General features: G+C 46.7%; 1 protein-coding gene across 1 annotated transcript in view; it reads right to left on the bottom strand.

The window, feature by feature from the left end:
- Positions 1-646: 646 nt before the first annotated feature.
- The window catches only part of LOC126536788 (uncharacterized), a 36,320-nt gene continuing 21,773 nt past the window's right edge, over positions 647-15,193 (bottom strand). The window contains exons 6-9 of the mRNA XM_050183791.2: positions 8,333-8,467; positions 6,484-6,534; positions 4,400-4,453; positions 647-1,181 (exon numbers count right to left, since the gene is read on the bottom strand). Coding sequence (XP_050039748.2) covers positions 759-1,181; positions 4,400-4,453; positions 6,484-6,534; positions 8,333-8,467 — 663 coding nt within the window. The 3' untranslated portion in view covers positions 647-758. The remainder of the gene's footprint in view (positions 1,182-4,399; positions 4,454-6,483; positions 6,535-8,332; positions 8,468-15,193) is intronic.

Genomic DNA, 15,193 nt, shown 5'->3' on the forward strand with positions numbered 1-15,193 from the left:
GCGTTACAGCTGAAAATTTGATCACGGAACTCCTAGTAGCTATCCAACCACTAACGTCAACGAAAGTGCGCTTAAGCAACTTCTCAATGGTAGGGTATACCTAAGACAGCAAATTTACATTAAATGGTTTCAGTCATCTTCACAAGTGTTTGATATAGCGTCAGCTATGTGCGTGCTACCCACAGTTTCACGTGGACTCAGGCGCCATGTTTTTTTGTTTTTCTTATTCTTGTTGACGCACTCAACCGAAGATACTTACTTTTGAGACATGTCGTCACGCTGTAGTAACGGTGAAGAACCAGAGAGTGCCGAAACTACGAGGCACAACTCTATTGGGCGAACTTGTGCTCGGAAAACAAGTGACACTCAGAGCACAACTATAGCGGCGAGCACAGTTGTCGGTCGTCGAAATCTCATTCCGCATGTACCAACAGTATATTCCAGAACAATCGCTCAGGTTCGCTCGCGTTCGAGAATGTACAAAGCAGCATTCGCTCCACGCGTCCAATCTATACAGAACCCGCGACGACATCCGAGAATTATTCGGATACGGTAGGCCCACCTTGCGCCGACCTGAAAAATTTAAAACGTTCACTGACAATCCGGTGGAAAACGGACACCGTCAAAAAGCAAAACAACGTACGCGCGATAATATCACCAAACTTTAATCCTGTTTGCGGACGGCAGAGGCTCTGCGGGGCTCGGCAGACCGCGCACCCAACAGTTTCCTCTGTGCCGTGGGCGCCTCACGCCCCTTTTCACTGGGGCCGATTCCCGAACGCCGTAGGGTCCACCGTGGGGTAGGGAAGCACCGACGGTGGCGGGAAGAGGAACCCCGGGGAAGCGGGCGACCGAATTTCGGCGGGCCCCAGCATCCCAGGAGGAGGCGGAGGCCCTCTGCCACCCGGAAGCGGCTGCGCAATAAACCCGGGCGGAGGAGGAAACGGAATTCCCGGCATACCCGGGATAAACGGTGGAACCACCGGAGGGGGCGGCGGTCTCGGTGCAGGCACATCCTGCGGCATGGCGATCTTGCGCTTCGACTTGGGCGGCCCCGCCACGTCCGGCTCTTCGAGGGACACCGTCTCTGCCTCGTGGCCGAGCTGTAGCGCCAGGTTCCGCTTCTCGCACTCGATGGCCACACGGCTGGCGAAGTCCTTGATGCCGGACAGTGCCACCACCTGACAACAGAGGGCGATAACAAGAGATCCGCGAGCTGCAGGATCGTGGCTACTTTATAATCAGAAGGGAGAGAGAATAAGATATATTTACAGAAAGACAGCGAGGTCGACCTCAGAATAAACAAAAAGCCAGAAAACGTACACTAAAAGGTGGCCTATAACACTGTGCGCGTGCTTGCGCTCGCGCGCACGCTGCTATCCAGGATATTATTTTTACAGCGAAGCTGTTAGTGTGACTAAACGCGCTGAAAAACGTTATTTGCCTGTTTTCACGGTTTCCTGAAAAAATAATGGCAGCGTTTACAGCGATAGCAAGGATTAGCTTAGCGCTTAGACACTTCGGGCGGTGTGCTAACTATATACGTAGGTGTAACGTGTTGACGTGACGCAGCACGCAAGGCAGACGCCGCTGGTGAGGTGTAAGATCCCTAGATTAGATAAAAAATGTTTATCGTTTTATCTAGGGACCTTAGGTAGAAGGAACAAGGCCCTGACGAGACCAGGCGTCTCGCAACGCTGGCGTGATGAGGCTCGCCAACAGTGGTGTTGCAAGCGTCGCACTTCGATGGTGCACGAGATGACGATTATATAAACTTTTATTGAATACGAGAAAGTATCCGAGGAAGGGTTGATGTCTTTATTCCAGGACTGGCCACTGCGTCCTTGGCCCGCTCGACCAGGAGGCATCGATAGTCTGGGTGCAAGGTGAGCAGCGCAGTTTCCCAGGTCCCCGATGTAGGCGAAGGAGGGAGGGAGGAAGGGCATTGTATTTGCAAGCCCACGTGACGGGGCATAGAATGAGCTATTCCGAGCAATTTGGACAGCTAGCTGGTTATGTGACGGGATAGAATTTGTGGAGGACGGCGAGGTGCCTGTATGTGTGGGCTTGTAGCTGGCGCCAGATCACGGCATCTTCCCGCATCAGGCTCCGGTATGAAGGGGTGAATCTGAAGCTCTGACCTCGTTAACGAGTGACGATTTATGAGTATTGGTTAGGTAGAATTAATTTGGGGACGTTGGTGTTATCTGTTGATGTGGCACCCGGTATGTGCAGGCTCGGGCTACGGCATGGGCTTGCCAGTTTGCAGCTACCGGTTCGTGGCCAGCGATCCAGATGAGCTTCGCTTCTGATATAGGGGTCTTGAAGCCTGCTAAGATGCGCAGAGCGCATGGCGAGGCGTTGCCGAGACGGAATTGTCGCACGTGAATTTTGGAGTCGGCGACCACTAGGGTGATGTGACCGACGGGAAGCTATAAGCTTTGTTAGGTCAACGTTTACTGTTCATTCCGCTCAAACCAGTGCACAGACACAGCCTCTCAGCAGGTACACTATAAGCACACTTGTGTACACGTGCGCACAACGCTCATGTCACAACGGAATGCAGAACGCTGTCCTCGCTCCGCCACCGAGCGTAGCGTCCACTTTGCTTCTTCGTTTTGTTACGATCGCAATTATACGGACGCCGACGGTTTTCGTTTGCTCTCATACCGTGCACTGTCAAGATGCGACGCCGTAAGGCGGCGCTATGTTCACGGTGGCGGTGCTCCTTATCGCGCCATGTTTCTCAGACGCCTTCAGCGCAACGCTGAACCGTGTTATCGTGATCGAGTATTACATCGGGACGACGCTCCTTTGTTATTTTGTACTTTACACACACGTGGTGAGACCGCAATGCCGCACACGAACGACATTCCTGCACGGAGTAACGACCGTCATTAACGCCTGATGAATTACAATGCCGACCTTTAATTGCGTGGTTATATATATAATATATATATACATATATATATATATATATATATATATATATATATATATATATATATATATATATATATATATATATATGTGTGTGTGTGTGTGCGTGTGCGTGTGCGTGTGCGTGTGCGTGTGCGTGTGTGTGTGTGTGTGTGTGTGTGTGTGTGTGTGTGTGTGTGTCTATTCACAGGTGGTTTTTAATGGCGGAGCCAACATGCGTAGAGCAGCGAAAAACCTAACCTCTTCGCCGTCTCCAAGGCTAGCATCCATCAATGTCCTCTTCATCCCACATTACAGACTGTGACATCACCCCCGGCGGAAAAAGCACCTTGTTGATGCGGCTCATTAGTCCGAGAAAGGTACGGTTTCAGTCGGCTGACGTGGATGGTGTCAGAGAGAGGTGAAGGCACGGTGGCATCCAGTGGAGACACTTTATATGTGACAGGAGTCACGTGGCGGAGGATACAGTAGTATCGGCCGTAGTATTGGTCATAGTATCACTAGAGGAGTTTCTCCGAAAGACCAACACGCCGAGTTGGAGACCAAACTTGCACAAGAGCACCTGGTTCGTATTCCACGTCATGATTGCACTGGTCGTAACGGCACTTCTGGCATGTTTGTGAAGCAGAAAGACGAATGCGGGCAATCTGGCGTGCTTGAGTCGCTGTGGCTATGACATCCCGAGTGTACCCTGTCGGCGAGTCGAGTATGGTCGAAAGAAGAGTCTCGAAAAGCAAAGTCTGCTCCCGCCAAATAGGAGAAAGAAAGGTGAGTAGCCAGCTGTGTGGGGGCGCGAGGAATTGTAAGCGAACGTAACAAATGGTAGAGCAGAGTCCCAGTCGCGATGATCGGAGGAAACATACATTGCTAGCATGTCGGTTAATGTGCCGTTCAGGCGTTCGGTAAGACTGCTAGTTTGAGGATGGTAAGCGGTAGTAAGCTTGTGTTTAGTAGCACATGATCGAAGTAAATCATCGATGACTTTGGCAGGAAAGTACCTTCCACAATCGCTGAGAAGTTTTTGAGGTGCACCGTGGTGTAAGATAACGTCGTGAAGCAAGAAGTTAGTGACGTCTGTAGCGCAACAGGTCGGTAGGGCTTTAGTAATGGCATATAATAGTAACATACATAAGGTGAGTAAAATTAAAAGCATAGTTTTACTAACGTGCGCAAAACTGTAGCCTGTATGTCACTTAAAAACAATTGTTGGAACAGCTACAAAACATTAAGAAGTCAGCAAGGTGTTTTGATAGGTTGTTGAAGTGATACCGGCTCTGTCTTTCTCGGACAAGGTTTTCACTGATAGTACTCTCCCACCACGCCTTCAAGTTCATCGATAAAGGCATTTCGCCTGTTATAATACTGCTGCAGTGGTTCGACAAATAGCGGAACTGTGTGCTTTCTCCCATTTGTTTCAAAGCAGCAAAGTTATAGCAAAGCAAGTAGATTGCCTACTAACCTTAAATATCAGTCGAAGTAGAACGTACAGCAGCAGGACCGTGCTTTGTTCTTGCTGAAAAAAAAAGATAACACGAAACAAAGATAAGATTCCTCAGCTAAACAAGTTTTTGAGCCGATATGCAAAATGTTCGTCGTACACATCGAGCACAGCAAGAAGCAATACAGTAGCCGATATTACATGAAATTTTCGGAACAGCCGCGAGTTCTTTTTATGATACTTATCATGATGTTGAAGCCGCGCTCATAAACTGAAATTTGTGGTTCTGGCGCGTGCAAAGACACTCTTATTCACGCTGTGGCAGCAGTGTGATTATGACCCCATAAAACTTCCCCTCATGCATTTTTGATAGTCAATTTTAAGTTAGTCAAGGAAAACGAAATATTTTGTCCCATAGTATACTATACCCACATGTTCTTGATGTTTTCAGATATAAATAAAGTACCCCATGCGTCGAGCTCATGCATTCAGCTTTTTTTGTTGCAATTGGCAGTAAAATTCACTTGTCAAACATTCCACGTTTGTAGAAAAGAGGGTGCCAATTGGAGAGTTCTAGATATTTATACGGTAGGCAATCATAACTTGTTCTGCTCCCAAGAAGGTTTAAGAATTGGTTCGGTTCAGATGGCTTAACCGGAATTCCTTTGGGAACTCTGTTTATAAACATATATATTTTGCGTATCGAATACCAGTGCCTGTATTTAAAGGCCGTCTCTGACATATAAGCTCTATGTGCAATTCTTCCTCGCCGAGATGATCGTTTACCTGCCAATGCCAGGACACTGTTGTGCAGATAAATACGGCCCTAATTTGTCCAATGACATTCAACTCTGGCATCCACCAGAGTGCGCGCAGGTAGCGTTCGAAATGTCCATTAGAGAGAGAAAGAGAGTCAACTTTATTGAGAAAAGGCAAAAAATGAAAATGTAGGTGGAGTGCCTAGTCAAGGGTGCCACTGGATTGAGCGGATTTGCATTAGGCATGAGTGCAACGAGAATCCTGAGTTAAGGCACAGTGAGCATCTAGCCTGCGCGTCGATACATGTGTGTCTTACACGGATTTCCCATGTGCAACAACGCTGGATTCCTCATTGTGTATATAGGGTGGAAGATGTGGGGTTTGGGGTCACGCATACCAACGGTTTGCCCTCAGGTGTGCGATACACCGCCAGCTAACGAGTAAAGATCTGAGAGTTCAAAAGTGTGACTGCAGCACTAGATACCCCTCTAATAATTTATTACTATTCATTCCGATGATCCCCGCCGCTCTTTAACACATTTTGCAACGATGCGGGGCCTTCTCGAGATGGGAGCCAGAAAAAACCTGCCAGAGCCCAACGTTCGTATGCTCTCAGAGCAATCGGGGGAGCCACGTAAATGAAATTCTGTCAAATCTCTGCCGCGCTCCAAGTTCGAAAATTAGAGTGCTCCGAGCTGGAGCGCGAACGTGAAACGCACCGCCGGAGAGCTCTAGAGCGCTTAATGGCGAGCATTTAATTGTACCATAAATTAAACCTTGTCATTTCGCTTACAATCCTCGTAAAGCAGTACTGCCGCGCTCTATACGATTGTGCGAGACGATGTGTGTCTCCAGACTGACACAATATCGTGGCCAACTATATTTAAAAGCGAAGCTTTTCTTTGCTAACCTTGCCGGGTTTTCTGATCGTGGATGCTGCGGCTTGGTTGTTTTCATGTCTAATAGGCCAGCCAATCACAGCGGAGTACTCGGGCCGCGCTCGCTGCTATGTTACTTGCACCACCACCAGATGGCGCTCGTCTCCGCGCATCCGCGGAAGAGGTGGCGTCAGTCGTTCGGGAAGAGAAAAAAAAAGAACCAGAAAGCTCGACTTCGCACATCCGCGGCAGCGGCCTGCGAAGCTTTGCTGTATATAGATTCCAACTCGTTGGATCCGCTGCACTTTTTTTTTCTTCGGAAAACAAGCGAGGACGAGCATTCTGCGACGAGACATGTCGTTAAATGTGTCCATCGCGGAGAAAGTAATTCGCTGAACATTTAGCACTTTGTGAAGTCGGCAGTCAACAACATTTTCTCGAGGCTCCCAGCTGTTCCGGACAACTCACCGTAAGTCGATAGGCTTCGTGGTCGACAATGGTAGACTGGTAGTCGCTGACCTGCGCAGCAAGTCAGAAGCACATTTATTCGTCACAGCAACAAAGTAAGTAGCAGTCTTAATTAAACCTGCATGTCTCCTTTTTTTTTTTCGCAAGTGCTTCTCTCCACTTTCAGTTCAGTGGACGCCTAATCGGAGCCTTCCTGTGTTTCCGATGGAACAGAATAGGGAAACTAACATTCCTAAAACGACCAATAGATTACTCTCCCGGTATAGTAAATTACTTTAACCGGGAACGACTTTATCGTATATGGTCAAAGCGACGTAGAAGTAACCAAGCGCATGGCGACGTTACTTTTGAATTGTCACATCAGCTTCTCGTGACGTCATCAGTCGTGGCGACATCAACCGAAGCTAGTTGTTTATTAACAGAAAATTTTATTTTGCTTCAGAAAGCAACCGGAAATTGAACAAGCAATCTACTGTAAAGGTTTCTCGTTTAAGGCAGCAAACATGCATGAAAATACCACGGAGTTCACAGTGGAAGTTTTGTGAAATGGAAGAAAAAGTCCGTTAATTCTGCGAATTCCTAAAAAATTGACTTGCTGAGCAACTCATCCGGCGGCAAGCCTTACGTAAGACATTCAGAAAAAACTCTGACATTCATGTATATTTTTGTTTTATCGTTCGCAAATAAATAATGTTTTTATTATTTGAGGTTACGCATTATCGCCGTACCGCAGTGTCACCGCACTTTCAGTGCTTGGAGGGAACGCTACAAAGTTCGAAAGCATCTGGTGAAAGTCGAATGTCTGCGCATCGCTTCCCCATAAGTTGTATTACATACGAACACTCCTGCTGCCAGCTAGTAGCCGTTCCTACCATTCTGGACTGCTGAGCACGAGGTCGCGGGATCGAATCCCGGCCTCGGCGGCCGCATTTCGATGGGTGCGAAATGCGAAAACACCCGTGTGCTTAGATTTAGGTGCACGTTAAAGAACCCCAGGTGGTAAAAATTTCCGGAGTCCCCCACTACGGCGTGCCTCATAATCAGAAAGTGGTTTTGGCACGTAAAACCCCATAATCTTTATCTACCATTCTGGATTTTTTTTTTTTTTTTTTTGCACAACTATCATGCAACATGCCATGGATTTGCACTATATAAAGGAGCCCATAGCCGCTCGCTACTGGTTTTACGCCCCATTTTAGACTCCTCGCCAAGCAGTTGCCTTCCATTAAGTCTGCGGGGTTTCCTCTTTCCTTTTTTTTTTTTTTGGGGCAATGATTTCAAAGCCTCTACCTCCCACTTTTTGTGTGCTGCATTGCCGAGTAAACAACTTGGGTCATTGGGTATGTACAGCCGGGACACTCGGACATACTCTCTCTCTCTCTCCTGGCCGATCCCCCACAGTATACTTGACACCGTGAAACAGCGGTTATAGAGGCCTTAAATGTGTTCACATATACTATACGTCGTACTTCTCTGTGCATACACCTCGCATCAACATTCGACCCTCGGCAAGCATCGTACACCGGCTTCGGCCACGTGACAGAGGGAGCTAACAGCTACAGGCAACGAGGCCGTGCGCCTGCCATCCGCTACCCCCTTTTCTACCTGGTTAACTCTAACAAGGGATGCGTCATTTATAATTTTTTGATCAGTAGATTCTTTTTTTTTAAATATCACCGAGTGTGTGGCACGCTTTTTTTTTAAGCAATTTCTAGTAGAAGACATCGCGTAGGCGCAGAAGATAAAAATCCGGCTAGAACTTATTCTACAAATTTATCTAGAAAATAGTCCTTTGCTGTCATTCCCTGTTATAACTGCCTACTTTGACCAAAGAAAAGCTCCTACGCACCTGCTCTCTCGGGGCTCGCGCGGAGGATTGGGTCTCGTTGTCGTGTGGACCTTTCTCGGCGGGCGTCGCTGGCGTCAATGGCGACCGGAGCTCTGGCGCCGCATCGAGCCTTTGGATAGATTTGCCGTACACGTGCTGTGAAGAAATTCGTTGGCGATTCAGTCTGGCAGCATCAAGATGCAGTGGCAACGCCAGAGATTGCTCGGAAGAGATAAACTCGATGCGACAAGAGCATAAGAAGTCTCGTTTCTTACAGAAGTCATAAGATTGCAGCACAGCATATTGCGAAAGTTAAATAAACCCAAGACGAAGTGTTCGCAGAAAAACGGAGACTTGATGGGATCAAACAAGTGGTCGAACGAGAGGCTTCGCCCTGTTGTCGAAACGTTGCTCAAGCCTGAGACTGTTGATCAAGCACTGTGGATGGCTAAATTTCGAATAGGAAGGCGCCTGGCGCGCCCCGATTATTCGGTGAAAACAACACCAAGATTAGATTTTTTTTTTTCCTAAGGTCGTTCAATTTTTCTTGTGATAATATGGGCCGGCGACATATTCGGCTATATAAGAGCTTTCCTTTGGTTCACTACATTTGCATTGGCTATAACGTATATTTACGGCACGGCTCCAGTCTATTACATGTCCTGCCGAGGACGAACGAAATGCGAACAGGGAAGCGCGTGGCCGATGGCTCAGCTTGCATGCTCCTCCTGCCATTCTCCATCGGAGAAATGCGCTGGCACCCGGTTTATAATTAAAGAAACCGGATGCTTGGTTCATTTACTTTAGACCTTATTGGCGCAGCAGCCTCACATATATAACGTGCGAGAGCCAGATATACGAGTTGTTTTACACATAAGATCGATCACAAGCGTTAGAAGATTGGAAGTTTAAGTGGCTTCGCCTGGGAGCAAGAGATCGCGCAGGACGTCCATTTCTTGCAGCTACTTAAATGTGTGTGTTTTTTTAAGGAATTAATAACTCAACACCTTGTAACAATGGAGAATGCAAAGGTATGTACATGCGGTATTTGTTTAATATGCCAGAGTGCCTGCGCATTTCATTTTCAGGGAAGTAAATTAATATGTGCACAGCGGTTAACGACTATTGGCATGCTCTATGAATGATAGTCTTTCGTCTAACAGGGGGATCCTACGGGCGAGCGTTGCATGTCCGTTTCTCAGGCGACGAAGAACCACTTCGCATAAGCGCCCCCTATCCCTGAAACTTCCCCATTCACTTAATAAAGTTGTGACTATGAAGATTATTATGAGTTTATTTGCCTCATTCTGTCTTGCTGGATCAGTTGACGTTAGCATTTAAGTGTAGACAGCATTCTTGAAGAGGACTCGCGGCAGGTCAATGTTGGCATCCTTCCTCATCATGTGTTTGCTATTTTTGTTGGTGCCCTGCCGGTGAGGCTTCCAGGTTCACTGTGGAAATGCGAAAGCCCACGTCGCTCCGCCCACTTCTCATATACCTGTCGCAGCAACCTCTGCTCAGTCTCGACAGTCTCAAACATGGGCCAGAACTGGCCGTCTAACTTGCACTTTAGTGCCATGTTGTCACGAACCGCAGTAGACACTGCGGCTGTAGAAAAAATTATAGATGATGCCACCAACGTCGCCGAGCTCGGCATTGTGCATGCGTAAGTTACATTTAAGCGCACGCTGCCTTCCACGAGCCTAGTGGCTCAGTCTGTTAACTACAAGCTAAACTTGCCTGCCTCTACCGCCACCTAAACACCAAGCTAAATGCTTCGAGGCTCGATCCCAACTAAGTATGAACTTTCTTCATACATGAGGAGAGCGGTGCCGGCGTCTCCGATTGGTCCACTCAGGTTGCAGTTGCTCCTCGATGATCGCGGCGGAGTAAAACAGGCGCTGAAAGTGCCGCCAGAAGAGACCCTCAGTGAAGAAGATTTGGCGTAGCGACGTCGTCTATGTGTCTGCAAGGCTCGAAGGCTCGACAGTAGCAGTAGTAATAAACTTTATTTAAAGTAATTAAAGTGAACCTTGTCCTTGAGGGAGGGGCCCTTAGTCCATGGTTCCTGTGTCCTTGGCTGCTGAGCAAGCCCTGTTCACAAGCTGTCGCCGGTCATCCAGACTAGAGCTGAGCAGCGTGGCCTCCCATTTGGGCTGGCTGGGGTGGGGGACGGTGGGAACCACAGGATTTTTTTGGCACCCCAGGTAATATGGTATAAAGTCCCGTATTTGCCACAAAAAAGGGCATGTACTGTTGTATTGTACGAGTTATCATTGGTGTAGTAAACTTAAGTGTCTGTACACGTGTTCGTCTGCAGTCGCCGCCAGACGACATGCCTCCTCTCTCGTTAGCTTATTATGAAATGCAGATAGCCTACTTGTTCCTAATAGGTAGTATTGTGTTACTTCTGCCTACTGTGTCAGCGGATGGCACGTATCCGAAACCCCGTCACCTGTGTGTCGTCTGCCGATGCTCGGAGGGTATTCGCTCGAGCTACAGAGTGAGCTCACCGATAAGCGGGCACGAACTCATAGTCAGGGGTCCATACTACCTTGACCCGATGCAGTTTGTCTCGATATGTTGGCAGTAGTGTGCGCGCCGTCTATGATACGCATACGTCTCTCTATGCACGGCATGCCGCTTGGGAGTCAGTGTCTATAATGGTGTTCGGGTCGCTGCGGATGGCAACAAGGGCAATCGCAGCCTCTTCCACTTCTACCGAGCTGAATGTTCTTATGAACGTTGTGACGAGAATATTCATCACCTGGTCTATGCGCCGATAGGGGGCGACCAGTGCGGCTCGTATTCTGCCGCGACCGTGTATCTGACAGCCGGGCGATTGGCAACGACATACTGCCCAGAAGGAATGCAAAACGACAGCGACAATTAGACCTGATGAGGGAGTTCAGAGCTCAGCGCCATGAAGCTGAACGTCAGAAATCACCTTCGACTGCTGCTACTAACAAATACCTCGAGACACACTTCATTATCACTCTTTCAGTGCGGTGTTCGGCGTATAGGATTGGCTGCGGTTCCTAATCAATAACCTGGGAAGAAATAAATCGACATGATTGGTTGCTCCATCAAAGCATTTGCCTTTACTCGCCCAAAAAGATTACAAAATAAATTCATGCATGTATTATCGAAACATCATTGAAGCCTTAAGCAGGGTGTCTTCAGAGTCTTGCTTACATCCACTGCATTTCAGCGATCCACGGGCATTTACGGACCATTCAGTGGGAGAAGAAAGCCATTCGCTTACTTAAAGGGGCCCCGAATCACTTTTTATTGAAGAGGAGAAATGCATTTGAAGTTAAAATAGGCTATTTCAGAAATATTTTGCTCCAAAAAGTACTTCAAAGCATTCAGCAGGATGTCAACGTAGACGCCACTACCGATTTTGGTGCCGTCGACGCCCTAACCGTAAGCCAAACGCGGTTCTCCTCAGCGAGTCGCAGTGCATTTAGCCAGTGGATTCGTGGCGGCACCCGTTGGCGGCCGCGGTATCTAAGCTACGTAGCAAACCGCAACTACCAATAGCAGCCGCGTAAGGGAATCCGCTTTATTGCAAAATAAAGCGTCCAGACGAGGCTGAGGAGCAGGCTTCTGTTGAAAAGAGATCATTTGAGAGAAAGGTGACTTCGCGCTCCGCTTGCCTTGTCTGAGATGTTCACAGCAGCGTACGCTATCAGCGGACTATATTATCTCGCCAAGCCCGTGGGGTCGTCCAAGACCCCTTTATCTTCGATGGCTTCTGCGTGATTTTTTTTCCTGCAGGGGTTAGCCAATTCATTTAGGACAGAAACGCTGAATAAATTAAGAATTGCATGCTACTGAAAGCAAAATTGCTTTATAAAGCTTCAGCGTAAAAGTGGTACCAAATAAATTTCGAAATAAACTCAAGTTCTCCTCTTTTTGAAGCCGTATCTAAATATGCGTCGATTCCACATCCAATCTATGTCGTAGTTCAGCGCCCGCAAGTTGGCAGCCACTGTGGAAGTAGCTGTCCGGCTCCACGAGCCGCGTTTTCTTTACGTTTTTTGCCTGTATGAAATAAGGTCTCAAGTTCCGCGAGGTGTACTTTCGATAGAGGAGTATTGCATTAACTGCACTCAAATGGGAAACTATGAAAAAGCAGGACGAGATGAGCAAACATCGCTTTACGTAACTTCGTTGCGCGCAGAGATAGGTTAAATAAGTGCGCGGTGTCTCACTCAGAATATACTCTACTTGTTGCTTGATGTTCCGTTTCGAACTTCATTTTTTATTATAGGCAGAGAACAGTCATGCAAAATCCAGAAGACGGTGAAGTGAAAGCAGCAGCTCATCTTATTGCACACTTTTGCGCTTGCGAAATCTGGGCAAAATTAATTCTCGCCGGCGGCTCCAAACAGCCAGCGCGAGACGTCACTTTGACATGGTGAGTTTTCACACTGTCGTCAGGTCGGGTGGGCGCTAGGCCCACTTCGCCTGCCTGAAAATTTCAGACCAATCGCGGAATAATAATGAGGGGATTGAAATAGAATTGAAATGGAATAGCTTTACGTTATCGCGCGGGCAAATTTTAATGCGACGATTAGTAATAGCTCTAGCTGTTAAAATATGAGCAACAAGGTTTGAGACCGGGCTAGATGGTGTTCCATGTTACTACTAATTAAGCAAGCAAATTTATTCGATCTTAAGTTGACGCCTTCCTTCAATCACATATGCTGGCAATATGCGCTGCGTGCTAAGGAACCATTCTTGCCGTATAACCCGTCGCTGAATGAGTTCGCAAAAAAAGTCATCATAAACGCTTGTCCCTGGAACGAGATAAGTCTTGCAAGCACTCCCTTACAAAAATGACTTTAGACTGTCTATAGAAAGTCTATAGACTTTTCATAGACGACCTTTCCTTTCTATAGATTTGGACTTTTGTTGATACAAAGTCTATAGACTGTCTGTAGACGAAAGTCGATAAAGTTTCTATTTCTTTTTGTCTATTCGCAGTCTATAGACGGTCTATAGAAAAAAGTTGATAAGGTGTTTGTTTCCTTTTTGTCTACTTCCCCTCTATAGAATACCTACAGACGAAAGTCGACACAGTCTCTATCTATTTTTTTCCATACTTTGTCTATAGACTTTCTATAGACGAAAGTCGATAGGGTTTCTATTTCTTTTTGTCTACTCGCAGTCTATAGACGGTCTATAGAAAAAAGTTGATAAGGTGTTTGTTTCCTTTTTGTCTACTTCCCCTCTATAGAATACCTACAGACGAAAGTCGACACAGTCTCTATCTATATTTTCCATACTTTGTCTATAGACTTTCTATAGACGAAAGTCGATAGGCTTTCTATTTCTTTGTGTCTACTCGTAGTCTACAGACGGTCTATAGAAAAAAGTCGCTAAGGTGTTTGTTTCCTTTCTGTCTACTTCCCCTCTATGGACTACCTATAGACGAAAGTCGATACTGTTTCTATCCATTTTGTCCATACTTTGTCTATAGACTTTCTATAGACGAAAGTCGATAAGGTTTCTATTTGTTTTTGTCTACTCGCAGTCTATAGACGGTCTATAGGAAAAAGTCGATAACGTGTTTGTTTCTTTTTTGCCTACTTCCCCTCTATGGACTACCTATAGGCGAAAGTCGATACAGTTTCTATCCATTTTGTCCATACTTTGTCTATAGACTTTCTATAGACGAAAGTCGATAAGGTTTCTATTTGTTTTTGTCTACTCGCAGTCTATAGACGGTCTATAGGAAAAAGTCGATAACGTGTTTGTTTCTTTTTTGCCTACTTCCCCTCTATGGACTACCTATAGACGAAAGTGGATACAGTCTCTATCTATTTTTGTCCATACTTTGTTTATAGACTTTCTATAGACGAAAGTCGATAAGGTTTCGATTTCTTTTTGTCTACTCGCTGTCTATAGACGGTCTATAGAAAAAATCGATAAGGTGTTTGTTTCTTTTTGTCTATTTCCCCTCTATGGGCTACTTTTAGACCAAAGTCGATACAGTGTCTATCTATTTTTGTCCATATACTTTGTATATAGACTTTCTATAGACGAAAGTCGATAAGATTTCAATTTCTTTTTATCTACTTGCAGTCTATAGAAAAAATTCGATAAGGTGTTTGTTTCTTCTTTGTCTATTTCCTCTCTATATGGACTACCTGTAGACGAAAGCCGATACAGTTTCTATTTATTTTTGTCCATACTTTGTCTATAGACTCTCTATATTATGGACAATATAGTCGACAAGGTTTCTATTTCTTTTTCTCTACTCCCGGTGGATTGAATATGTATAGAAGAAAGTCGATAATTTGTAATTCCGAGTTCCCATACCCCCCGCCCTCTGCGAACGCGATGATATGGCACTGGTTCATGCACGACGGCACCGCAACTCTGGCGCGGCGGGCAAACCGTGCAGACTGCTAGTCTGCGTTCGGTGCAGCTGCCCCGAACGAGGATCGCGGCGGAGCAGGCACCGTCCGAGTCACCAAGGTCTTCCAGGCACCCGAAGGCCCTAAACCTGGCTGCTTCCCGGACGGACACTTCGCGAAGACCAGGTGGTGAAGGTCAGATGGTGATGATGTGGCAAAGGTGGTGAATAAGTGGCGAAAGCCGGCAGACCAGGTGGTGAATTCACCACCTGGTCTTCCTCTGAGTTGTCGTGGTCTTGCATGTCTATAGATTAACAATAGACAAACATCGTTAATCTGGGCCCAACGCGTGTACGCTGTAACCAAGCGCAGGTACCGGTGGATAATACGTAGCTGCGTTTGATATAAGCCACTGAAGTTGTATACTGCTGAGATTGCTGTAGAGCCTATTTGTAGACATTAGTATACACATAGTGTATACCTCCGCATTTGTTGACCACATGATATCATCTAC

The sequence above is a fragment of the Dermacentor andersoni genome, chromosome 4 (assembly GCF_023375885.2).
Source record: "Dermacentor andersoni chromosome 4, qqDerAnde1_hic_scaffold, whole genome shotgun sequence".
Lineage (NCBI taxonomy): Eukaryota > Metazoa > Arthropoda > Arachnida > Ixodida > Ixodidae > Dermacentor > Dermacentor andersoni.